This window comes from Rattus norvegicus, chromosome 2 (genome assembly GCF_021556685.1).
Source record: "Rattus norvegicus strain SHRSP/BbbUtx chromosome 2, alternate assembly SHRSP_T2T, whole genome shotgun sequence".
Classification (NCBI taxonomy): Eukaryota; Metazoa; Chordata; class Mammalia; order Rodentia; family Muridae; genus Rattus; species Rattus norvegicus.
The window spans coordinates 27,168,104-27,194,872 of record NC_141535.1 but is presented as its reverse complement, the minus strand read 5'-3'; the positions used below and the strand labels follow the sequence as shown (position 1 = coordinate 27,194,872).

At 46.4% G+C, this 26,769-nt stretch overlaps 1 protein-coding gene across 4 annotated transcripts in view; it reads left to right on the top strand.

Annotated features, from left to right (window-relative positions):
• The first annotated feature begins 744 nt into the window (after positions 1–744).
• Positions 745–26,769, top strand: part of Scamp1 (secretory carrier membrane protein 1) — an 83,984-nt gene continuing 57,959 nt past the window's right edge. For 3 of the 4 annotated variants that reach the window (XM_087619585.1, XM_087619581.1, XM_087619582.1), the window contains exon 1: positions 745–946. In XM_087619585.1, the coding sequence (XP_087475711.1) occupies positions 890–946 (57 nt within the window). In that variant the 5' untranslated portion in view covers positions 745–889. 4 annotated transcript variants of the gene reach the window in all.

Below are 26,769 nucleotides of genomic sequence, written 5' to 3'. Positions count from 1 at the left end.
TGGAAGGATAGAGTTGGGAAAGCCATATCCTCTCAACAAGTTCCGGGTGGCGCAATGACTGATATGTCATTTACTGTACAGTTTTCGATAGTCATTCCCGGCACTGGGAATTAAAAAAAAAGGCAGCTCTCAGGAGGTGTGTATTCCGCATCCAAATGCTTGAAAATAAAAGTCAACAATTTCTCTTCCACTATCATTAACTTGGGGGCCTCAGTCGATACACTCTGCCCCCTACGCCGCCCCACGCCCCCCATCTTTTATGCGTGGGTTGGGAGAATAGGAGGAGAAAGGCACTGAACGTTGCCTTTTCTTGGAGCAACTCCGGATCCTCAGCGCGAAGCCGCTTTCCGTGACTTAGGAGTAACCTGGGATCGGCGAGATCGGCTGGGTTTCCCAGGTGGGGGTGTGTGTGGCAAGGGTGTTTGAAATTGCTTTAGTGTTCCTTCCCGCTCCGGGTCTGGAGTCTTTGGCACCTGCGGCGGATGTTTCCCCACCTCAGCTACTCCCTCTCCAAGTGTCGTCTCCCCCACCAGCCACGTGGGACCTGGGCGCACGGGCCTCCCCTACACAGGCCACCACCCCTTCCCCTAGCCGCGCTAGGTGGGTCCACAGCCCGGGGCTTGTAACCTGCCCTCCGCCTGCGCTCGCCCTTCGGTCGGAGGCAGAGCCCGGAGCGCAGATCCAGGCGGGAAGGGATGGCCGGATGGCTGGGCGCCGCGGGCCTCCGCCGCACCGGGCATGCTCAGTGGCACGGCCGGCTCGGTGGCCCGCGAGCTGCACCCGGATCTGTGCGGCGGCGGCGGCGACGTGAGCGCGCAGGGGGGCGGCGGCCTCGCCTCGTCTGTGTCTCGGCGCCGGGCTCGGGTGGGTGACGCGCAGTGCCGGGGCAATGTCGGATTTTGACAGCAACCCCTTTGCGGATCCGGATCTCAACAACCCGTTCAAGGTGAGCGCCGGGCCGCGGCCCTGGCCCGCGTTGGGCGTCGCGGTGGCCCGTGGAGGCCCTGCCTGGAGGGTCTTGGGTCGCAGCGTCACCGGCCGCGCCACCAGCTTGGAGGCTCGCATCGGGCCGTGGACCGGCCGGACCCGGACCGGAGCGGAGCGGGGCAGGTGTGGCGGCCACTAGTCCGGCCGGCGCGGCGGGCCGCGGGGCGGGGGCCGGGAGGCCGGGGGCTCCCGGGGCTGGGGTTGTCATGGGGACCTGGCACCCGCGCTGCGTGCCGGTGACGGCCGAGGTGTGCGGGAGAAAGGCGCGGGCACACGGACGCTGCGATAAAAGGATAAAGGGGTGTTTTTATTATTGAAACTCGATTGCTCCCAGAGCCACTAGTGGCGTTGCCAGAGGCTTCCCTCTCCACCGGGCCCAGCTTCGGGGAACCGGCATCAAACAGAAGTTAAAAATAAACATCTGGAAACAATAGTGCACGCGAGCATCTCCCCACCTAGCTGCTGTTAGCGAGGTGGACCTGGGCCATTTTCCAAGCTGGGAGTGCGTCACCGGGGCTCCGAGCTGTTTGAGGATTCCGTTCCTCACGTGAGTGAGTTGCTTTCCTTCTTGGAGTGGAAGTGATCCCCAGCCTCCGAAGGGCTTGGCACAGAAATGCCCAAGCTGGCCATTTAAATGTTGGTCATCTGCTCTGAAATTTAATGCCGTGACTGAGAACTTTGCCTTGAAAAGTACTTTGGGTTTCTTAAAGACAGGCACAGCAAGGCAATTTCTTTCAACTGTTGGCTTGGTTAGTTGTTTCTTAATTTCCCTGACTGTGTGCAGTGCAAACTTTAATTCGTAGTCTCAAAGATGGAATGGGAACTAATTTGTGGCCACCCAAGTGCTGCTTCTGGCCTCTTGGGTTTACCTCTTTTTAGTCCTTTTGTGGCTTACCTACAATAGTGAAGCAAACAGCACCCCTGTTCTGATGGTTTAACCTCATGACTTCATAAAGGATTCTTTTAAGGAAGTTATCCCGCTTATGCCTGACAGCTGGTCTCATTTTGCAAAAATACAGAGAAAGCCCTGATACAGTTTGGTTGACTGTAACTTCAACGCTCTCCCCTCCTCGTTCTATTCATTGGGTTTTTGTTTGTTTGTTTTGTTTTTCATTGCTGCTGTTTTGAGGCAGGGTCTCACTCTGAGGCGTTGCCTGGTTTTGGAACTTTCTATCCTTCTTCCTTAGCCTGCCAAATGCAGTAACCACAGATAAAACACTCAGGTGCATTTTAAAGAGCATTCCATGCTCCCCCAAAAAGTTTTGTTTCTTTTACTATTGGACTCACTTCCATGCATAGTGAAAAATTGGATTATTCTTATATTATGGGTGTCCAAAAGAAACATTTCATACTTTGTCAAGAAAGTATCATTTAAGGGGCTGGGGATTTAGCTCAGTGGTAGAGCGCTTACCTAGGAAGCTCAAGGCCCTGGGTTCGGTCCCCAGCTCCGAAAAAAAAAAAAAAAAAAAGAACCAAAAAAAAAAGAAAGTATCATTTAAAAATATTTATTTAAAGATGAAACATTAAGAACCCATTAGCCTCTCCTAACTCTGATGGCTCAGTAATGCTGTTTTTACGCATCTAACCACAAGGCTGTTGGCTTTATATCTGGTCATCCATTTCACGGTCCCTTTCCTATTAGTCTCTTGGTAGGGCGAGATCCTGGCCTCTTATTACAGACTGATATTTTGTGGTATGTATGTAATATCGTCACGACACCTTCCACATCTGCTGGGCATAAGTTTGCCATGATGATTCTAAACACAAGTGGTTTTCAAGTATTAATCATGGTAGAAATGATTAACATTTTCTGTTTCTGTAAGTAGATGCATTCAGTACAGTGATTTTTCCAAGTCCATAGGCTGCTCTAAAGACTGGATAGTTTGTCTAAGGAGGTTTTGGTTCAATACTTGGACCCTGGCTCTCCACTTGTAGTGACTGTCACACCACAGACGGTGTCCCTGGCTTTATCTTGGCATTTGTAGCCAGTCACCCTCTGTCTCTCAAAGTAACTTTTATATCTGGAGGAGGTTATTTTCCTTCTGCCGTTCTTCTTCATTCTGTGTAGAAGTGGCTTTTGAAATAATATTTCTTCTTCATGCCCTTGTTGTCAAAGTTCCCAGAATTCTTACTGTTACTTTCTGGTCCGTTTTCTTTTTAAATCTTGGTGTTAACATTTTGTTATCCCTGCTCCAGAGTTCATTCCTACTGGATGTTGGTTTGTGTGTTGAGACTCTTGTAGCAAAAGCTGGGCTTGAACCCCTGATCATCGGATTGCTGGCCTTTGCCAGCGCACCTCAGGCCTCCCAGGTGTTGTTTCCTTCCTGCACTGTCGTGTCAGGAACACTTCTGTAAACATCTTCATTTGAATCCTGACCTGAAAAGCTTTCCTGATGGCGTCTCCTCGGATGATCTAAGGCTCACTGGCTTTTAATGCTTTGCTGGCTTCAGCTCCTGTCTTCGAGGACCTGTCTCACCTCAGTGACTGTGGTGTAGGCCTAGTGACCAGCCCTATGACGTTTCAGGGTCCTTTATTATGCATAAGGAAGTTGAAAGAATTAAAAATCTACGATAATCCAAAACAATACTAATTTTGGGAAGTTTATCAAAAATCCATTGTTTTGTATTGTTAGTGTGACTTTAAAGCCAGAAAAGGGTTGTGCATAGTGAGTGATGCATGCCTGATCCCAGCACTCAGGAGGATTACCAAGTTTGAGGCCAGTGTGGTTGATGTAGTGAGTAGAAGTCCAGCCACCGCTAATATGGGGAGACCCTGTCCCCCAAAGTGGAATCAAATAAAAGCATCTTTTGCGTACTCTGCATGTGGTTTGGGAACAGGTGCTCATGTGTCTCATTCAGTTTCTACTTAACCAACAGTATTTCTAATTTGTGGATATTAGTCTAACACAGAGGCCAGGCATGCCTGTGAGGTAAAAGGGGAGTTTAATGCCCAGCCCAGGATAATATAGACACTTCTGTAGTTGATCAAAAGCTAAATGAGTAAGGCTGGAAGGAGATACCCTTGTTCAGAGGGCGACATTGATAAGGGGCCAAGATAGCTTTAGGCTTTTGTGTCTTACTGTAATTGAATTAGATACATAACAGAAGTAACATTTAAGACGCCAGGAGAAACAGAATTCGTAGCTTGGAAGTACATCCTCAGATATATTTGGTTAGGTCTATGGATGGCCAGACCCCTTCTGTGTGTCTGGTGTTAGACTGCAAGGCATCCAGTTCCTGGTCCATTGTTGGTAGTGCCTTATAAGGTTGTTTGTTTTTAAAAATGTGTGTGTGTGGGAGGATTGCAGTGCATGTGGGCAGTGTGCAGGTCGCAGGCAAATTTGTACAGTTTTCCCCTCCCATCCTTATGTGGATTCCTGGGGCTCAAACTTGGGTCCCCAGGTTTGTGCAACAAGTACCTTTACAGGTTGAGTTGTTTCATTAGAGCTGCAATTCCTTCTTAATCAGGAGCTGAGACTCGAGGCTCTGGAGTGGGAGCAGAGGGAGGGTTGAAGGGCGAGCTCTGGGGTTTGAAAGGGTTTTGGTTCTAGTTTTATCACTAACCATCTGTGACTCTAGGAAAGTCACTCAAGCCTCAACACACAGCTCCCTAACGCAGGAGAAAGTGCCTCATGCTGGCTAATTTTATGTCAGCGTGATACAGGCTAGAGTCATTTGAGAGGAGGGAACCCCAATTGAGGAAATGCCTCCATAGAATTGGGCTTATAGTCTGTCCAGTAGAGCAGTGGTCCTCAACTCGTGGGTTGAGACCCCTTTGGGGGGGGTCACATATCAGATATACTGTTCATTAGATATTAGGATTCATAACAGTAGAAAATTACAGTTATGAAGTAGTAACAAAATAATTTTATTTGGGGGAGGGTCACCACAACGTGTGGAACTATATTAGAGGGTCGCAATATTAGGAAGATTTGAGAACCACCGCTGTAGAACATTTTCTCAGTGAATGATGTGGGAGGGCCCAACCCCTGGTGGGTGGTGCTGTCCCTGGGCTGGTGATCTTGGGTGCGATTTAAAAACAAAAAAAAAGGAGACTGAGCAAGCCATGGGGGTCAAGCCAGTAAGTAGCACTCCTCCATGGCCTCTGTATCAGCCACTGCTTCCAGATTCCTGCCCTGCATGAGCTCCTGCCCTGACCTCCTCAGTGATGGACGGTTACCTGGAAGTGTAAGTGGAAATAAAACCTTTCTTCCCCAAGTTGCTTTGACGTGGTGTCTCATCACCACAGCAGTAGTAACCAACCCTAACTTCTAGGACGTGTGCTCCGTATCCTCACAGGGTCTGAGGACTGTATGGAAGCATGTAGATAGTGCTCAGTGCATGGTGGCTTTAAGGTGCTGGTACTTAGTTCATTACCACTATCAGGTGCTCTGTCCTCGGTTACCTGCTAGGCTCTAGGTCTAGACCAAGGTTATCTAAATTTTAGTGGTTTTTTTTTTTTTCCCCACCGTACATGTGTCTTTCTCTAATCATTTTTACTTAAAAGTTTTCATTATTACCATGTGTGTATGCTTGTGTGCGTATGCCGCCGTGTGTGTGTGTGTGTGTGTGTGTGTGTGTGTGTGTGTGTGTGTGTGTAGGTCAGAGGAGAACGTTGGCTGTCTCCTTTGACATTTGCATGGGTTGCAGGATCAAACTTGGCTAGCAAGCTTGTATATAAGTAGCTTTACAGGCTCAGGTGTCTTACCATGCATTGGTAGACCAGCTGGCCCAAAGATCTTCCTGGGTCTGCCCTCCAGTGCTGGGATTGCCTGGCTTTTTGAGGGAGTGGTCAGGCTCTACATTCAGATTTTCATGCGTGCTCATCAAGTACTTTATGCACTGAGTCATCTCTCTAGTTCCTAGAAATAACATGTTGTCACGATCTATTATATTAGTTGTTGGTCTCCAATAGTACCTAATTTATAAATTAAACTTCATTGTGGATATGTATGGGTATAAAAAAATACGTAGTTTAGGTACAGTGTTATTTATAACGCCTTGCAGAATGTCTCAGCAGCTACGTAATCGTTTTTGTTTTTGTTTTTTTTTTTCCTTTTGTTTGTAGTCCAGGCAGTGGAAGCCAGGGCCTTGAACACATTGAGCAAGTGCTCTCCTGCAGAGCTAAGTCCTGTCCTCTGACCCTGTAACCTTTAAAACCCAGCCCTAAGGTAGTATTCTCCTGATCCTACTTTCTACTAAGTGTAATTTCAGGAGCATCTTAAGAACTGAGTGGAGCCTGGTGGGGTAGCCAGCGCCTGTAATCTCTTTACTTTGTTGGAGAAGACTGGAGGATCATAATTTGAGATAGCCTGGGCTTTTTTTTTTTTTTTTTCTGCCTAAAATGTTTCCCATAATTCAAGGTGGCTAACCAGCACTCAGGCAGCTATGATGAAATACACCACACTGGGTTGTTTATAAAAAGTAAGAAGGGTTTATTGCTCTTCAGTCCAGAAGGATCGAGGCGCCAACAGATTCAGTGTTGTATTTGAACCAATAATTCTTTAGGTGGAGCATTCAGACAGGCCTCACATGAGACAGCACTTCTGGGTCCTCTCTTTAAGGGCATTAATTCAGCCTGTGAGGCCACAGCCCCTGTGACTTAACTACCTCTGAAGGGCTCTACCTTTGCTTTAGGTTTTAACATTTATTGGGGTGGGGGGGGCACACATTTAGGTCCCAGGATCACTTGTTTTCATTCTGTAACATGGACGGTGTCATTTGTCTTGTTTCTTGTTTATAGCGATATTTACAGTGACTTCGGTATTTTTCCTGCAATAGCTACATCTTGAAGAGCTTATCATTCAGTATTGCTTAGGGACACAGAGATTCATCCATGTCAACTGTCTGAATCTGGCCTCTCTTGTCCTCGGGTTAGCATTTTTAAAAAGCACATATTGAGCTATTGATTATATTTGAGTTAGGGGCTGCCCATTAAAATGCAGCACGATTTACCACTGTCTCAGATTCCCACTTAGTATAAACACTTTCCAAACACAGTGGCTTTCACGACAGTCAGTTGCTCGTTGATGACCCTCACGTTTGAGCAAGAATTGCTGGCTTTTTTTTTTTTTTTTTAAGTGTCTTAGTTATTTGACAGTTTGAATGCGTGGTTTAAGGTGCCTTCAGTTCACTGCCTGCTTGTCACTCGGAGCTGCTGGGGCAGGCAGCAGTTGTGATGCTTTCCCCAAGTGGCGTCTTTGCTGGGCACAGCCTGAATTCTGCAAACACAAAGGCACAGTGTAGAAGGGGACAAGAACAGAGAGGCCTTAAGGGGTTTTGGGGTCATAAGCTAGTCCTGCTATTGGTCAAAATAAGACCCAAGTCACCTTAGATTTTAAAGAAAGAGGCGACAGGGGAATCAGACTGCATTTCTTGAGAAGAACGGCTGCCTCTCCTGACAGAGAGAGACCTGTGGACTGAAAAGCTGTACTTGGCATAAAATGGTGAGATAGAAACTGAGGAGCTGGGTAGGCTCCCATACAATAGGGGAGGAGTGGGAGGCAGACAGCAGTCGCTGGCTCTGGCAGATTCCACATCCATCAGGTACACGGTAGCTCCCTGTGCAGAGGAGAAGTGCTGGGTTCCTTGCTTCAGATCCAGCACTTACTTCTGGTTTTCCATGTCCTCTCTCAAGAAGTCTTTTCCCACAACTGAACACTGGGAGTTCAGTTTTCATTTTGAAATAATGCTTCCTTTCAGTCTTGCAGGTACAAGTCTCGTAACAGTTTTCATTAATATTATGTGAGTTCAAACCATGCTTTAAACCATATCTACAATTGGTCTTTGAGACAAGCCTTCTGTACTTGGGTGCTCAGGACCAGCTCTGTTTAGAAATGCTTCTGCCCTGGTGGGTGTATTCTGTGTCCCATGGACACTGTCAGTATGGAACAGTGAGAAGGGCTTGTGCTTTTAACGCCAGCATTCAGGCTCAGTTTTATTTAGGGATCATCATAGTTAGCTTCAGTAGTCAGTTTGACATGACTTTAAAGAGAATTCAGTTGCAGAATTGCCTCCTGGAGGCATTTTCTAATTGCTAATTGATGCAGGAGGGTCTAAACCCTGTTGGCACCTCCACCCTCCATCTTGAGCAGGTGGTCCTGGGCTGTGTAAGGAAGAGCGATGAGGAAGGAGTCCGGAGGAAGCAAGTCAGCGAGCAGCGTTTTCCTGTGGTCTCTGCTTTGGTTCCTGCCTTTAGGTTCCTGCCTGAGTTCCCACATGGTTTCCCTTGATGCTGGGTTGTAACCTGAGTCCATCGGTGCTCTCCCTCTCCAGGTGCTTTTGGCCAGGATGCTCCATCACAGCAGCAGGAAAGCAAGCTAGAACAGGCTCATAGCTTCGACAGTTGTCATGCTTGAGGAAATGATTGTGGAAACTGAACTACTCCTTAGCTTACATTATTAAGGATGTTTAAGTGTGGTTAAAAGTTGTAGTACTGAATGTGTATCTGATAAACTTGGTGGTTCTTTTCTTTGTATGTTTGTGGGTGTGTGCACACGATGATGTGTTTGTGGGAATATGGGTGGACAGGATGTCTGACCCGTTGCGGAGGTCAGAGACAACCCTTGGTGTGCGTCCTTGCCTTCCACCTAGTTGGGGACAGAGTTGCTTGTTGTTTGCTGCTGTGGACATCAGTGTCCAGGGATCCTCCTGCATCCACCTCCCCTCCTGTTGCCGAAGCACTGGGATTCAGTTATGGGCACTGCACCTGGCTTTACATGGATTCTGGCATTTGGAGTCAAGCATTCCTCTGTGTGGCAGGTGCTGTACCACCGAGATAGTATCCTAATACTTAATCATTTTTTATTCCGATGAACCACCACTTTGGTACAGTTGCTAAAGACATATGTATTAGATTAATGATGAGTGACAGGTTCCAAACAAACTGATGATTCTACAGTCCTTTGCTTTACCGTAGTCGTTTAGTTCCTGTTCTCATTAGCTAAGTCCATCGTTGGAGTGCTTTGCACATAGTAAAGCATGTCCAGTGAGAGCAGCCAGAGTGTCCTGAAGTAAGTCACAGGCCTCCTTAGAAGCACTCCCTGGACGTTAGTGGATGGAAGGCTAGCAGGAAGCAGAGCTGCCGTCAGGTGCTTGGCGTCTCCTGGCTTGGTTAAGTGAACAAACCAATTACTTACTGCTTTAGATAAAAGACGCAAAGCTTATAGGCTTGTGCATAAAGGCGGACTTTGTCCCAACACAGAGGTCATTTAATAGTCGGGCGATGCTTCTGTAAATATAATTCCCCAGCACTTGATGGGATTATTCAGGCAGAAGCCGCTCTAGAGCAATGCCATGGGAGAGAGGCTGTGAAGTCTCTCTGTTTTGAGACGGGCTCCATTTCCACCACAGTGTTTTGTGAATGCACTCGTTCTCTGTCTTCTACTCCACCTAGGAGATACTGGAGTTGACTCTGACCATGTGAGCCAGAGAGAAGGCCTCATGGGGCTGCGATGCTCTGAGGTCAGCTCCTCATGAAGGAGCAGCCCCAGTGGCTGTTCACAGTACAGTTGTTTAATTGTGTCCTCTGCTGAATGGTTTTGGCCTCACATTATTGAGTTTGTCAGGGTACCTGGCCAAGGGGAACACTGGGGTAGGAGCCATCTGCTCTCTCTCTGGGGCTTCTGAGGGCCATTTTCTAGACTTCCTGTTGTGCAGTCTTGCTGTTTCTGAGCTACAGGAACAGTGAAGGAGGAGCCAGTGTCTGTGGAAGCTGGAGTACTTTCTGTATGTGCACACCCCAGCATCTGTTTGTTTTCAGTAAAAACTGATAAACAGAAAATGCACTGTGACTTTTTTCAAAGCTGTGATGAATAAAACCTGTATTTATGTGTAATTTTTTAATAATTATGTCAGAATAGGGCAAACTCAGAGTTTATGTTTTTAAATGACTAGGAGAGCTCCAGTGACGGGTATGGAGTCTAAAGCCTGAAGGGGTGGCGCTTGCTATTTTGCTTACTGTCGTTTGTCTCCAGGCTATCTCTCCTGTTCAGTTTCTTCTGACTCCACATCTGTCCTAGGGTCAAAGCCTGCTCCCCTTCCCTGTGTGAGAGCCGCTGTGAGAGTCCCTTGTAGTCTCTCCCCAGGGAACAAGCCAGTGACCACCTTCTTGGTCTTCAGTGTTGGATCTGTTTAAGAATGAAGATTCTTCTGAGCCATTGGAGCTCAGTAGAAGAGTTCCTGCTTAGCATGCCCAAGGGCCTGGGCTCTCTCGATAGCTGTCCTTGACCTGCTCCCCAAATGCTGTCAGCTCCTCAATTGCTGGACAAGCGGGCTGCTTTCTTTCCTCTGTGGGCTGTACTTGGCGGATTCCCATTTGAATGCTTGTCTTTAAGTCACCTGGGTAGTACTCAAGTCACAGGGCAGCTTTCATCCGAGGATCTGGGAGGCCATTTTCTTCCGTGGCCGCTGGGCTGCAGCGTCCTCTCTTGGCAGTCTGCCTGTGTTAGCTGTTAGTCCTCCTGCTTCAGCCTCTGGATGCTCGGGATTCCAGGTGTGCAGCACCGTTCTCAGCTTGAATCTTGTGGTGTTGATTTGTATTCCCTGCCTCGAGGGTGGTTCTGTGTACATATTAGAATTGTGTGTCTTTGGAGAAGCTCACACCTTTGCCTGTTTTGAGACTGGGCTACTTAGCTGTTTTAAAAACTGACTCAGAACTCAGAGAGTTCTTCATCAGTTATCTACCTTGGAAACATTTCTCTCACTTTGATTTTCTTGAGTTTTAATCATACAAGTTGCAGTGGGGCTATTCTGTTGGATCACTTGCTGTAGTTTGCGAAGATTCTGGATTTGGTCCCCAGTAGCACACTTAAGACATACACATGGACATGTGCATATACACAGCAGCCTTTAACTTTGATCTTCCCTCGTGGCTCAGACCTCATGGTCTTCTTGCCTTCTCCCAGGTGCTGTGATTTCAGGTTTGCCATGTAGCCAAGGCTAGCTCAGACCTTATGGTCTTCTTGCCTCCTCCCAGGTGCTGTGATTTCAGGTTTGCCATGTAGCCAAGGCTAGCTCAGACCTCATGGTCTTCTTGCCTCCTCCCAGGTGCTGTGATTTCAGGTTTGCCATGTAGCCAAGGCTAGCTCAGACCTCATGGTCTTCTTGCCTCCTCCCAGGTGCTGTGATTTCAGGTTTGCCATGTAGCCAAGGCTAGCTCAGACCTCATGGTCTTCTTGCCTCCTCCCAGGTGCTGTGATTTCAGGTCTGCTACCACACAGGGCAGATCCTCTTTAGTTGTTTGTGCTCTGTGTTGTATTTAGCGATCTTTGCTGAGTCTGAGATGAGGAGGCTTTATTCTTGTGTTTCCTTTAAGAACCTTACAGTCTTACCTAGCTCTTGCATTAGTTTCATGATTGGCTTGTAGTTAATTTTTATGGGCAGTGTGAGGTAAGGGCCAGACTCGCTCTTTGGAGCATGCACATCACTTGGTCCAATACCATTTGTTGAGAACACTGCTCTTTCCCCGGGATTTTTGGCACCTGGCTGGACACCATAGACTCCTTTTCAAATGTTTGTTCCTGCAAAGGAGAATGCAGTATTTTATCTACAGAACTCCTCATGTCTCACGCAAAGTTGGCTGAGTCACTTTGATCTGGAGTGTTGGTTAGCCTGCCCACCCTGTCAGCTCGGCAGTGCCAGTGCTGTGCCTGCCTCTAACACGATGCACGTGTGAACACTTAAACCCCACACAGTGGAGTTTACCTGGCTCCACTGTGGTTATGAATATCATATCTGTAATACCAACCTGATAACCTTTTCCTTCAAGGAAACTTAAAAGGCAATCTTCCATTTGTTCTGCAGAATACAGGAGAATTAAGGATACATTTTTACTTAGAGGCTAAAACACTGGAACTGCTGGAACTCAGAAGAAGCATTGTATGAAATGTTAGCATTTTGAGCTTCAGTCAGGTCCAGCACTGAGTGTTGGTCCTTGTGCTACAAAGGAGAAGTGTGTGAGACTATTATGAACTGATAATTTTAACTTTAATACTAGGAAGCAAATGAGATATTTTTATTTTTTATCAACATATATTGATTATTCCTAGTAATGGATTTTACTAGGACATTTTCATACATTTTAATGTATTTTGATTATATTGATATATCCATAGGGTATTTAGGTTATAGAACCTTCCTTGTTCTCTCCCCCAACTCCTGCTGCTCACTTTTTCTCTTCCCAAGGAGTTCCTCTTCCATTGTCATGTCTGTCTGTCCCTCCACTCCCTCCTTTCCTCTTCCCTTCTCCTTTCTTTCTTGTGACCTCCTGAGTTTAATAAGTATTGCTTGTAAGAGTATGGGTGAGAGTTATTTACAGGAACATGGGCGTCTAACCAGTGACTAAACCACTAAAGAAAATGTCTCCCCCAGCCCCAGGAACCACTAATTGCATTTATATCCTCAGAGAGGTGTGGTCATGGTCCCCTGCCCTCTCTGCCGCAAAACGTTGAGTGCCCCCAATCGCTCAGGTTTGAGTGTTGAGTAGTGCGGTGACCGTGCTATTCTGGGAAGAGAGCCTCCTAGCACCCTGCACTCCTTCCTCTGGCCCTTAGGTGTTTCCATCTTCTCTTCCTTGGTGTTCCCAAACCCTGGAGGGAGGGGTTGTAGATGTCCCATTTAGGGTTCCTTTTTCTGCAGTTTCTGTCAGTACTTTGAGCTATGAGTCTCTGTAATAATCAGCTGCAGAGATGAGCCTCTCTGGGGAAAACTGAAACCAGCACTGATCTGTGGGTTTAAGCAGAGTTATTTAGAAGGCAGTTTGACAGACAACTCAGTGTTCCGTTAGCAAACAGTACCAGCAGATTGCCCGTTCGGGCCTATGACATCTTCTAACCGGGGGCTTTTCGACTGTGTTCGCAGTGCCAGGTATGTTCTCCCTCCTGAGGAGCTGGCCTCAGATCCACTCAGAAACTGATTGGTTGCCACAGACTTTCCCCTAGAGTCTAGCTAGTCAGTAGTGTAGTACCCAGAGTCCATAGCCGCTTAAGACTGTTGAGGGCTGTACACCAGCAGTCTGGCATCTTTTGACACAGCTCCAGTTTCTGTGTGTCCTGTGACACAGCATGTGGTCTCCTCAGCACTAGGGCTTTACTGTCCAGTGAGGAACTAATAGCAGTGGCAATGCCTGCATTGCTTTGGGGGCCTCAGGGACCTCCCTGACCCAACCGGTAGGGAGGTGGCCCACCCCTTCTAGTCAGCTATTTGAATGTAAGTGATTTTATGTATAAGATTTACTTGTGTGTGCTGCTGGGGATCACAGCCAGGGCTACATGCAGGCCAGGCCAGTACTCACTACTGTGCTACACTACCAGCTTATGGTTGTTAAAGATTTGTGCGTGTCAGACACAGTGAGAGTGGCACACAGCATGGAAACACTATTAGTAAACACTGACGTTCCTACTTGTCCCCAGAGAGGCAGGCAGCATTTTACCCGTAGGAATCCTCTAATGGCAGTGAGAATCCTCATGGAGAGTTGGAACAAATGCAGAGTGGTGACAAATAGAAGTGTTAGGTGACAGGGACAGTGCCACTGAGCGTCCAGGAGACAGTATGCAGGTGCAGTTGTAGCATTGTCTGACAGTGTTTTCCTTGCTTATTTTAGTTGATTTAACCCCATGGTTTAATATAATCCCAACTTTGATGTCTCAAATAACCATGAATTTTAGTGACTTTCTTACAAGTAAGTAGCAATTATAAAATGCAAATTAACGCCCTAAGCTTAGTACACGTGTAATGGATGACTTTTTTTTTCTATTAATTTTTTTAATGGAAATGTTTAGATTTGTGTCTCGGGGAAGTTTAACATTTAGAATTGATTTTATAAGAGAATGATCTTTGAACTATGTATATCTTAAGCAAACATTTAAGCATTTACCCTGATGTTAGGGGAATTTAAGGGAAGAAATGGATGAGACCTTGAAGACATTTGTCTTCTGGAGGGAGAGAGTCGGGAAGAGCCCAGTGCTTTAGACAAATTTCCTGGTTTTCTGCCTTCGGAGTATGCATGCTGTCTCTCTTAGGCTTGTTAGAGTTCTTTTTGACTCATACAAGGATGGGACTGCCAAGAAGTTAGAGGAAACCGTAAACTTACCTTTGGTTGCAACATGAGATCATTTCTTACTTCATCCTCAAAGTGTCTATTTTCTAAGGCACTCTCTAATTTTATTAACTTTTAAACTTTTTGGTAGTAACAGAAATAGTAATGAAAAGGAAACATATAAACTGTTGGTCGCCTTCCAAAGCTTTAGGGACTTTAGAAGCTATTGTGTGTCACACCGTGAACTGAGAAGAAGAAGAGCTCATTTTACCTTTGTGACCATTACCTTGTGATGTACTGGTCACTGAGAGGAGTCCTGATCTCAGCTGTGTAATGTCACAGGTTTTTGAGAAGAACGTCTTGTGCTCTTTTTATTATTACATTTGCATGAATAGAGTTTTTAAAGCTATGATTACTTTTGAAGTCATGGAAGGCCAGCAGGAGATAAATCTCTGGTTTCTCAATTACCACTGTCCCTCCATCCCCCATGGATACATGGTCAGGGTGGGTGGTGCTAGGCTTCTCAGTAGGGGACTTGGAACTTAACCATCAGTTAACTTATATCAAAATGATATACAATGATACAGGAATGATATACTTACACCCAGGAGGAAAATTTACACTAAAAAGTTGACTGGCTAGAATATAGGAAGCTATTAAACTTGTGAAACCTCTTCCCAGTATGGCAGGTGACTTCGTGTTACACGGCCCTATTGATGTAAAAAGTCCAGAAGGCATACCAGCGGTTCCCTAGTTGTGAGGGGGAGAAGTAAACATAGTATTTTACTATTTAATAGATGAACAGACAGTGACAGAGACACCATTACTCATGACATGGAACCATTATGCATGAAAAAATGAATGTCTTGTGAAAAAAGAAAACCTTTAACAGTTGAGTACCACAAGGGGTGTTTATGTGGGAAGGCTCCGAGGTTCTCCCAACATATCAATTCAGCCACTCTCCAGTAGTGAAAAGTGTCCCCTGAACACATACGTGACTCGGTATTTTCCTGTTCCTTTTTATCATTCGTGGGTTCAACACATTAATTTGTGGGTACCTAACTCTATTCACTACCCAGTTTCTCAAAAATTAGAAGAAACTCTGGTGGGTTTATGTAACAGAATGCTGAAGCCTGTAATAATTAAGTGTTCACAGTGGGGTAGCAATGTAGTCCCTTGTGCTAATCTCCCAGCCTTATCTTCGTTCTGTAAGTTTTCTAATGAGCACATTTAGTTCTTTAATGGGGGACTGCGTGGCTATGTTGCGAAGATCTGTAGCTAGCTGGCTAGCTATTTTCTTCAAGAAATACCATCTCTGATATTCATTCCTGTTCTGTCTGTCTCTGTCTTCTCTTTCTGTCTCTGTCTCTCTCTGCACCCAAAAAAGAAAACCCATCACACTAACCTTGCAGTGCAGTTTCCAAGACTTCTAAAAGGCATCTTGGCTGTTAAACTTACTTGCAGTCTAGGGGCAACCTGTATACATTTAGAAACATTTCCCTCACTCCAAAAGGAAGCCTATGCTCTTTTTTTTTTTTTTTTTTTTTGAAGTTCCTACCATCAGTTTATTGAAGGAAAGTGACTTCCTGGTTGGCTGCTGGCCCTCAGCGTGGAGAGGCTGGGCAGCCCTATGGGCAGGAGCAGTTCAGACCCTGGCCCGTAACAGCCTTAGGGACAATGCAAGGTAGGCATAGCCAGGTGTGTTTCCAGAAACTTCCTCCAGTGCCCAGCAAGGCCCACAGCTCCTTGGTGCCAAGCAGGGCCTTGTCCTATGGTAAGGAAGCAGGGAGGTGACGGTGTCAAAGTTGCCTCTCAGTTGGGGCACTGCTCTTCAGCTGTCAGTGTGAGCTCCCTGCCAGGCAGTGCAGGGACAAGCGAGTTCAAGGTCCACAGGGGCTCCCTGCACTGAGACCTGGGAGGAGGCAGCCTTGGGAAGAAGATGGATGCCTGCCTCTTGCTGGCCTGGTCCCCACCTAGTCCAGGCAAGGCTGAGAAGTCTGGAGGTGGCCATGGGAGGTGGTCTGCAGCCCAGACTTGGGCAGGGCATCTATGCTACACACGCTCCGGCTCCGGTTCCTCTTCCTCTTCCTCCTCTTCTTCCTCCTCCTCCTCAGCACAGGCCTTGTCCAGTGGTGCCTCCCCATCACGGGCCAGCTCCTCCACATGCGCCAGCATGTCCGCCATCAGCGCCTCCTCCAGGCGCTTGCGCACCTGCTGTACCAGCTCCTCCTGCTTCCTGATGTCGTCATCTGAAGCCTGTGCTCTCTAATAGTCACTTTGTATTTCTCCCAAGCCTGCCAGGTCTAAGTGTTCACAGGAATGGAACCATGAAATACGCAGTCTTTTGTGACAACTTCTTTTCCTTAACATAATGTACTGAAGGTTCATTCATGTTGTGGTATGGATCAAAACTTTTCGCTTTTTCTTTGGTGTGTGCGGTTTGTACGAAAACACAAATGTATGTAATATGTGTAAGTACCCCTGTGTGTAGGTATGAGGGCACATGTGTGCATGTGTTTGTGGAAGCCAAAGAACAACATTAGATATTTTGCTTTTTTTTTTTGGTTTTTTTTTTTTTTTTTTTTTTTCGGAGCTGGGGACCGAACCCAGGGCCTTGCGCTTCCTAGGTAAGCGCTCTACCACTGAGCTAAATCCCCAGCCCCTAGATATTTTACTTTGGAGGCCACCATTCACATTGTTTTTTGACACTGAGTCTTGATAGCCTAGAATTCACTGATTTTCCCAGGGTGGCCAGCCAGCAAGCTGCAGAGACTTCCTGTGTGGCATGCACAGCACAGGAAGTTCAGGGGTGCTGTGTCAATGTGCACAGCATGGGGACTGCAGGGGTGCTCACCATGTCAGCCTTGGGATTTGGGTTCCAAGGGTCAAACCTGGGTCCTTGTGCATGTGTGGCAAGGACTTCCAGTTGGGGTTATCTCCCCTGCCTGGTGTACATCATTTCCTGTCACTGTCAAACAGCATTGTGTCGTGTGGCTTTTCTGGCTGTCCATTCTCAAATATGGTACTTTATGAATAATGCTTCTGTGAACTGTGAATCCTTTGTCCAAATTGCACATATGCCTTCATGGTGTGTTATATGTATCTAACATGTATGTATCTAGGAGTAAGTGTACCATGGCACAGAGGAACTGCCAAACTATTCTTTGGAAGTCATAATTATCCACAGTAGAGAAGGGGAGTCTGGTTTTTGTTTTGTTTCTTTTCCCCCATGTATCCTTGGCAACACTTGCTTTCTTACATCTAGAGGAGCAGTGGTGTCAGAGCCTTGGATTTCCCTCATACCTGATGATGCAAGGCATTGTCTTACACCATGTCCTTATTTATTGCTATTTGTTTCCCTTCCTGGAATACTCATCAAGACCCCAGGCCTGTGCTCCTTTACTTATGGAGCTGTGAGAGTTCTTTATACATTCTAGACACTGGGCATGTATCAGATAAATGGTTTGCAGCATTTGTCTCCGTTCCTCGGCATTTTTTTCCCCTCGATGTCATTTCTAGCGTGCATTTTTAAAACTTTGGTGAAGTCCAGTTTGATTTTGTTTGTTTGCTTGTACTTTGGTTATAGACAAGAAAGCTGCTTGACTTAGACTAATGGACGACACGTCTGCATTCTCTTCTGTTTGTAGTTGTAATGTGTCCATTGAGCTTCCACTCATTCGGAATTAACTGTTGTATACCGTAGAGGTACTCATTTTCTATTTAAAATTACTGTGTTTTGAAAGTATTTAAGAGGGGCTGGAGAGATGGCTCAGCGGTTAAGAGCACTGGCTGCTCTTCCAGAGGTCCTGAGTTCAAATCCCAGCAACCACATGGTGGCTCACAACCATCTGTAATGGGATCTGATGCCCTCTTCTGGTGTGTCTGAAGACAGCTACAGTGTACTCACATACATAAAATAAATAAACATCTTTAAAAACACACTTAAGAGCTGTATGTGGTGGCTCGTGCCTGTGGCCCCAGGCCTGGGAGGCTGAGGCAGAGTATAACCACTGAGAGTTGCAGGCAGCCTGAGCTCCCTAGTGAGTCTCAGGGTAGCTAGCTTGGGCTACATGGGTAAGTATCTGCTTCCACCAAGGGGGCTGGAGAGATAGCTTGGTGCTCTAAACAGGCACTTGCTGGCTCTTGCCCAGAACCTGGGCTGGATTCCCAGCACCCACATGGTGGCTCACAACTATCAGTAAATCAGTTCTCGGGGTCTGACAGCCTCTCCGACACATGAGACACACACACACGGCAGGCAAAAACTCATACTTATAAAATAGGATAAACCTAAGTAAATAAACACCTAAAATTCTTCAGAAGGCTTGAGTGCAGCTGCCAGACACGTGGGTGCCGTCTAAACAGTTCCTTGGCCTACTTATTTCCTTAAGAAGTAATTGGTTTGGGTTTTGCTTTATTTTTAGACGTCTTTTCTACTCCCCTGCCTCCTCCCCCCTTTTTTCTTTCCAGGATGGGGTTGTACTATGCTGAGTGGCCTATAGGCTGTAAGTGTTTGTCTGACCTGGGTCTAGAAATATGGTCTGTTTTGGTGGAAATGCATGTATTTTACATACAGTGCTGCAAACTAGGATATCCAGTTTGGAGTGGCAGCTGCTGAGTGTGGTGGTGCCTGCCTTTGATCCCAGCACCCAGGGAGGCAGGTGGATCTCTTAAGTTCCAAGGCCAGCCTGGTCTACAGAGTGAGTTCCAGGACAGCCAGAGCTACATGAGAAAAATTCTGTGTCAAAAACAAAACAAAACAAAAACAAATTTTGGAATAACAACTCCTTAGTCTCAGTGGCATCTGTTACCATTGACCAGTGTATCGTTCAGTCCCTGTGGAGGCTCTGTTGTTTTGGTCACATTGTTAACCATGACTTGTGTGGACTCTGGCAGCTTCTGGCAATGGCCAGTCAAGTATGGGCTCAGATTGTAACCATCTACACTGAGAGCCTTCTGCTTCAGTCTTTAGAGCTATGCAGAGCTGTGGGTCCACACTGTGACCAATGCATCAGAGATAAAAGCCACCACACTGGCTTGTTTCCTCTAGGATGCTGCTCAAGTTGGGCAAGAGGAAAGGCTGGGAAAGCAGGTAGAGGGTGAGTGTCTACGGCCAGCCAGACACCTTGATAGTCACCAGAGAAAAAGACCAGTGAGACAGCGTATCCTTACGTCCACAGCTGGGGTGCTCCATCTATAGTGGTCAGGAAAGAGAAGCAGCACATTTTTCAGGAGCACATGTCTGAGGAGTTTTCTAGACAACGAGGACTCGATTGCTCTGTAGCTGCTACTAATGCAAAGTCAGGTCCATGGGCTTGGTGGTCTCACAATTCCCTTCTCACGTACGGAAGGGACGTCCAGTCAGACAGTTTTGTAAGTTAACCCAGGAATGGCAGAACTTGGAGTAGATCTGTGTCGGGGACCCATTGTAACAGGTGTGTCTACATTGAGCCTACATTAGCTATAGGTAACAGAAGCAGGAGCCCAAATGGGGAAAGTGAGGTAGATGGACTCTCCATCAGAAGCAGTAAGTACTGATTGCTTCACGGTAGTTGGGATTTTAGCCAAACTTTCAGTTTCCATTTGGAACTTGGGACAGGTGTTGTTGTTGTTGTTGTTGGTGTTGTTGTTGTTGTTGTTGTTGTTTTTAATTTGGGCCATTGTTATTAACTGAATTGGAGATATCTTGGCTTTTGCTCACGGTCAGGTTTGGGGTGTGTATCAAAGAACAGTAATAATGGCAGTGTATAAGCCTCCGTCCCTTAGCAGTCATTTACGTCATTTACGTAAATGGTGGACAAAGCTTTGCTCATCCTTGTCACTTTTATCCCTTAAGTACATTTTCAGTTCCAATTATTTAAAAAGGTTCAGATGCCTGAAGTCTCTCCAATTCCTATCAATCAAATCTGTGGGCACGATGTGAACAGGCTGGTACATGGGAAGCTCGTGGGCTCCTTCTGAAGACGAGATCTGGGAGTGGGAGAGGAAGAGTGAGGAGGCTCTTCTTGTTACCAGTGAGACACTGTAGCCTGACTTGGGGTGGGATATCAGGAGGTGTGGTCTGAGAGATGCGTAGTTTCAGGGTCAACAAGGAGGAAGCAGTGTTTGTCTTTCTTAGCTTGTGCCTCTTTGTCAAATTGTTACAAAAATGTTTTAGGGAATACCAACAGGGGAGAATACAGAAGACTAGAGTTGTATGTTTTCTCTTCCTCTTTTACTTTCTAAATTGCAGGGGTGGGAGGGGTGGGAGGCAGGAGGGTATGGGGGAGGGGAGAGTTGGGTGTGAAACTAGCAAGATTAGCAGCAATTGTAGATCCCATGTGCGCGCACGTGGCCAATACTTATGCTTATTAAAGTCTGTCACAGCAGATTTTCTATAAATACACTTATGGAAGTTAACTTTTTACATAGAGTTTTAATGACATGTAAAATGGCAAAAAGATTCTGTTCTGTCTGTTCTGGAATAGAGACACTCCCTCAGGTGATGAGAGTTTATTATTCAGATTCTTAGGAGAGGGAAGGGAGCTCAGCATAGCCCTCTGTAATTGCAAAGTCACAGTTGCCACTGGGGAGCCACTCACTGCTCTTGCAGAGGACATGGTGGGTTTGGTTCCCAACACATAGGGTGGCGCCTAACACTCTGTAACTCCAGTTCCAGGGCATCTGAGGCTCTTCTCAGGCCTCTGCAGGCACCAGACCACACGTGGTGCACATACATACAGGCCAACACACCTGATGATGATGATGACGATGACGATGACGATGATGATGATGATGATGAAGCCTCTGACGGGGGAGGGGCTAATATGCTACCCCAACCCCTCCCTCCTTCATACTCCATGCCCTTCCCTGAAGCAGTATAAGCCTTGTTCAGTGACCTCATGGTTAGAAAACATAAAAGTAGAGCTGCCTTAATTCAAGCTAAAACCGATGGCTGCCCCCTTCTCCTCCCCTCCCAGTGCTTCGCACTTTCCCTTCCACCCTGAGGCTTGTTTAGTTCTGAGAACTAACCCAGGACAGCGTGAGAGCTGTCATTGCTCTCCAGTTAGAGCTGTGGAAGGCTGTGCATCTTCCTCCTTCTTCTCTGATGAGTTATTGACAACTTTATCTGTTCTGCTCCCAGAGGCCCTATCTGCTGCTCTCTGCTCCCTTCCTGGTCACGTTAAGATTTATTATTATTATTATTATTATTATTATTATTAATTTTTAATTACATGTGTGTGGGTGTGTGGGTGTGTGCACTCGAACGCGTGCGTTCCTGGGTGTGGGCAGGTACCCTGGAGGCTTAGGCTTGGATCCCCTGCAGTGGAGTTGCAAGTGCTTGTGAGCTGCTTAATGTGGATGCTGAGAACTGAACTCAAGTTCTCTGGAAAAGCAGTATGTGCTCTGAACCATGGGGCCATTTTCTACCCCTTCACATCCAGTTGTGAAGATTGTTTGCTTGTGTAGATTTTATATGTATGTGTATGATGGTTCGCATGTCTGCAAGTGCCCCTTGTGCACACTGGTGCCCAGGGAGGCCGGAAGGGAGCATTGGGTCCTCTGGAACTGGCATTAAGATAATTGTGGTTGTGTGCTGTCACGTGGGCACTGTGAATCAAACCTGGGTCTCTGCAGGATCAGCCAGTTCTCTTAGTCGTGGAGCCATCCCTGTAACCCCTGTGATGACTTTATTATGAGAGCATCTCTGCATCTCTCCTTTGCCTAGCATCAGCTTTTGCCATTCTTTATTTCTTGACAATGTCTATGGTTCCTATTTGGTTTCCCTAAGAAATAGGATATAGGGCTGGAGAGGTGGCTCAGTGGTTAAGAGCACTGACTGCTCTTCCAGAGGTCCTGAGTTCAAATCCCAGCAACCACATGGTGGCTCTCAGCCATGTGTAATGGGACCCAATGTGTGTCTTCTGGTGTGTCTAAGACAGTGACAGTGTACTCATATACATAAAACTTAGAGAGAGAGAGAAAGAGAGAGAGAGAGAGAGAGAGAGAGAGGATGTAGTTGGATTGATGAGCAGTTATCCAGTCGAGAGAGAGAGAGAGAGAGAGAGAGAGAGAGAGTGAGTGAGTTAGTTTGCTTGGGCCTCCTAAGCACCCTCACTTACAGTTCTAAAGTTGTTCTCATTTGACCAGGAGACTGCCTCATCTTTCCTCATGTCCTAAGGCAATAGGATCGCACACCAAGGTTGACAAAGAATTACTGCTGATAGTTTCCCTCAGAGCTGGTTATGGGTGATTTGACCAATTCACCTAAGATAGCTATGTTTTCTTGTCAGTAAATAAGGGAAGAGCTTTTATTTCGTTATCCTTGTTGGTGATGATAGCCACGGTTGTCACTGAGTACTTTTCATTGCAAGCATTGTGTTAGCATGTAGCAACACGTCAGCAGTATGATTCCTTTTACTGATGAAAACCCAAGGGACAGTTGAAGTAAGAAGGTCTGGGTTCCCCAATCCTATGGAACCTGAACCATCGGTGAGCATTCCAAACAATAGAAACAAAGTCCGTAGCACGACATGCCAGGTCTACAGGGGGCAAAATGATGATCAGGTCTCTTTAGATGACTCGAGGAAGGGCTCAGAGGTAATAGTCATTGTCAGGAACAGGTCTGGGTTCCTTCAGGAGTGCTCTTGTCTGCTCGGGAACAGTACTCAAGTTTTGAAGTGGTCTGTGTTAGAGATATCTAATTCATAGCTGTGTGTGGTGTGACTCAGGAGAAGTGACCTATAGAGACAAGAAGCAGTGCATGGGTCAGTCAGCAGGTGGATTGTCTGCTGAGTCAGCCCCCACTCTGACAACTGAAGGAGAAGTACCCCGCTAGGCAGTCTTCTGGTGATGCAGGACACTAAGAAATACCCAAAGCAACGCCTGCTTTAGGAAAAGGGAGAACTTTGTAGAGCCGGAGGGAGTCTAATGGCGGAATAGGCACCCTGGGTGAGCATTGAAGAGACAGGGTAGGTACACTGTCACCAGAGCGAAGACTCAGAGATTAAAAACACCAAAAAAGCTAATTGTATTAGATGTAAACCTCATTGATCAGCAGAAACTCTTGTTTTCACATTGCATCTTGGTTTTTAAATGAGATAAATGCTAACTGAAGTCGTATCAGCAAAGGTTTCCCTGAATAGTCTTGGCTCCACTGCAGTGGTTAGGTCTGCGTCTGCTCATTCAGCTCTGAGGCTAATAAGTATCGTGCTCTGCTGTACTCCTTCATTCAGTAAGATAGCACTGCCCTAGAGTTAGGAATCGGCTTCCCAGAGAGTGCGTCTCACTAGTTTGGATCTCATGGATCACAACTTTTCTAGATGGTTCCTTGTCTCCATGTACGCTGACGTTTGAGATCTAGTGACACAGATGAACTGTGTTGTCAGTGGAAACAGTTTTATCTTCATTATGTTAAAGGGAAAGAAAGCATTTTCTTCCTCTTAAGTACTGGGCTCCTAGTTAGCAGCGCTGTAGTCTGTACTCAAAGTTGTTTTTAAATGCAGGGTTTCACTGTGTGGCCATGGCTGACCTGAGCTAGCTGTGTTGAGCAGGCGGGCCCTGAACTCAGAGACCATCTGCTCTAGAGTGCTGGGATTAAAGGCGTGCTCTGGGGTTGGGGATTTAGCTCAGCGGTAGAGCGCTTGCCTAGCGAGCGCAAGGCCCTGGGTTCGGTCCCCAGCTCCGGAAAAAAAGAAAAAAAAAAAAAAAAAAAAAAAAAGGCGTGCTCTACTGTGCCCGCCATCTGTTCTTGATCCAGTTTCTGAGAAGGCTGTATGGGCACTGGGAGTCATGTAAGCAGGTGCCGGAGCAGGTGCCAGCTACACAGCAGGAAGTAAAAGATGGTTACGGAAAGTTCAGGTTCGTCAGCGTCTCCACACTGCACATACCCACAATCAATCCGGAAACTCCGCTCCTGAGGGCAAGAGGCGGCAAACCTAAGTCTGAGGGCAGCTTAGGTTGGATACTTAGTACTTGTCTGAGGAAACAAAATTCCCTAACAAGTATAAAAGCAGCCAAGCAAGTCCTGTGGTAACTGAGTCTCCTCCCACATGCTGCTACTCTCTCAGGAACACTGCATTCGGGAAGGTTCTAAAGACACTGGGTGAGTGTGAGTGTGCGTGAGGCTGTTATCTTTGACCTGCATTGCTGTCGAAGGAATGGGTGCAGCTTGGTTTCAGTAACTGAAGGTCGACTACCAGGAGGATGCTTTTGCCTGAGTCCTTTTGGTATACGTTATGCATTTATTCATATGCTTCATTTTCCTTTTTAAGAGTGTAAGGTGAATTTTGGGGTAGTTGAGAAAACTGAGTGTGCATATTTGAAAAATCAGAGTCGGACACCATTGTACTCTGTGGCATCAGAGAAACACTGATGGCAGAAATGCTGGGTAAGAACACCCAGGCGCAGCACGGTGGCTCGCAGTACTGGCCAGCTGAGTCACATGCAGCTTGGAAGTTGGATAAGGGCTATGCAGACTGTTGGACATGGGTGAATAAAGGAGAGTGTGTGGAAAATGTTGACTCTGAGAAAGAAGAGAAAAATGATATGTATATTTTTAAAGAAAAACTAAGCCCAAACTGAGCATCAGTGAGGTCCTATGTGAGGAGGAAGGGACCCTTAGAGTTCCATGCTCAGAATCCAGAACTCAATGCGTAGACCTTCCTAGCTTTGATTTTGGAGGCATGAAATACTTATCATTATCAAGTAACAAAATCAGTTGAAAAACAAAAAGACAAAGGCAAAATGTGCCTCAGAAAGATGACTATTCTGTTTGGAGCCAGACTCTCACTGCATAGCCCCAGCAGCCTACTACTCACCAATAGGTTAGCCTGGCTCCGCCTCCCAAGGGTTGGAATAGAGGCGTGCGCCACCGAGCTGTGCGCCACTGTGTGCCACCGAGCTGTGTGCCACCGTGCTGTGCCTAGGCATTCTTACCCAGCATTTCTGTCATGAGTGTTTCTCTGATGCCACAGAGGATAAATGCAGATGTAATTTGGCATCACACTGCAGTGGGTACAATTTCTATTCTCAGTAACCAGGTCTGAGAACCCCTGAATCCTTTTTAGCTTGCTGCGAGTGTCAGACTCATGGAATGTTTCTGGCCAAGAGAGAAGTGGTTATATCAGTATACTTTTAATTAGTCTTCTCTCGTGGATGAGATTAGATAATTTTCATTTCCATTTTGAATGATCTTCATGGTTTCCCTTCTCTACGGAAGTGTTTTTGGTTACTATTGAATAATTCCTTTTAGTGTGTCTGTTTAGGAGTTACAGAACTTACAGAAGAAAGTATCACCAGGCATGTCTGGTTAAACAGCAAACCCAGGAGACTTGCTCTGTTTAATCTCTTTACTTTTGAAAGGTGTTTCTTACAGAATTTTTTTTTTTTTTCCGGAGCTGGGGACTGAACCCAGGGCCTTGCGCTTGCTAGGCAAGCGCTCTACCACTGAGCTAAATCCCCAACCCCATTGAAAGGTGTTTCTTAATACTTACGCTATACCAAACAGCGAACTGCTGGGCTTTTTCACACACACACACACACACACACACACACACACACACACACACACACACACACACACACACCAGTTTGCTGTGTGCTGGGTTGTTCACCTGGCCCCTCCGCTGCTCCTTCTTGGTTTCCCAAATGTTACTTTGTTGCATCCACATGAATTCTGTTGCTTCTGTCTCCCTTGCCCCTTCCGTGATCTCTTTCCCATCTCCTGGTCCCCTTTCTAGTTTCATTAGCTGTACATAGGAATATCCACAGATGTCTGTATAAGTTTAAATCTTGATTTTGTATATGAGGGAAACACAGGTATTTCTCAGTGTCTCACTAATTTTGATTAACATGGTGGTGTCTCTTGGTCCATTTTCTTGTAGATGTGATTTCATTTTTCTTATGGCTGACTATATTATCGCGCTTTGTCCATCCTTTCATCCTTCGATGGGTGTGTGGCTGGTTTTGTAGCTCGTCATGGTGAGTGAGTGGTACAGCAGTAGAGGAGAACCTGGAGCGCCTCTGTGGCTCGTTGATTGAGAGCCCTTGGCTGTGTCTGGATGCTGACCGTCTGGTAGTTCTGGTTTCTGTTCTTTGGAGGGACCTGCACACGGATTCCTGGAGGTCTGTGCCCATTTGCATTCTTACCAGCAGCAGATGAGGGGTCCCCTTTCCTGTCATCCTTGTTAGCATGTATTCTCACTTGGGTTTTCTAATGGCGGCCCTGGTGACAGGGAGCAAGGAACTCTCCAGTAGTTTCAATTTGCCTTTCCCTGGTGGTGGTGAAGGATGCTGAGGACCAGCTAAGATACTTCATGGCCGTCTGTGCTCCTTCTCTGAAGAACTGTATTCAGTTCACTGAGGTCCCACTTACTCATTGGATGATTGGGGGTGTTTGATTTTTATTTCAATCCTGTCTGATGTGGGTAACAAAGATTTCCTAGGGGGTAAAACTCTCCTTCATTCTGGTAGTGGCTTCCTTGGTAAAGCCCTTTCATTTTATGCAACCCTTTGTCAACTCTGTGTTAATTGAGTATCTTTTTCAGGGCTACCTTGCCTGCGCCTGCATCTTGAAGTGTTTTGCACGTCTTTCCCTCCAAAGTTTCAGGTCTCATGATAATTTCTTTAATCCATTTTGAACTGAATTCCCTCTGGATGAGAGGTGCTGAGGCCATTCATTTGGTTTCTTAGAGCAGCAGCCCTTGTATTCATCCTGTCTTCTTCCTGTTGAAGCAGTTGTCTTTTCCCAGCGCATGCTTCTGAAA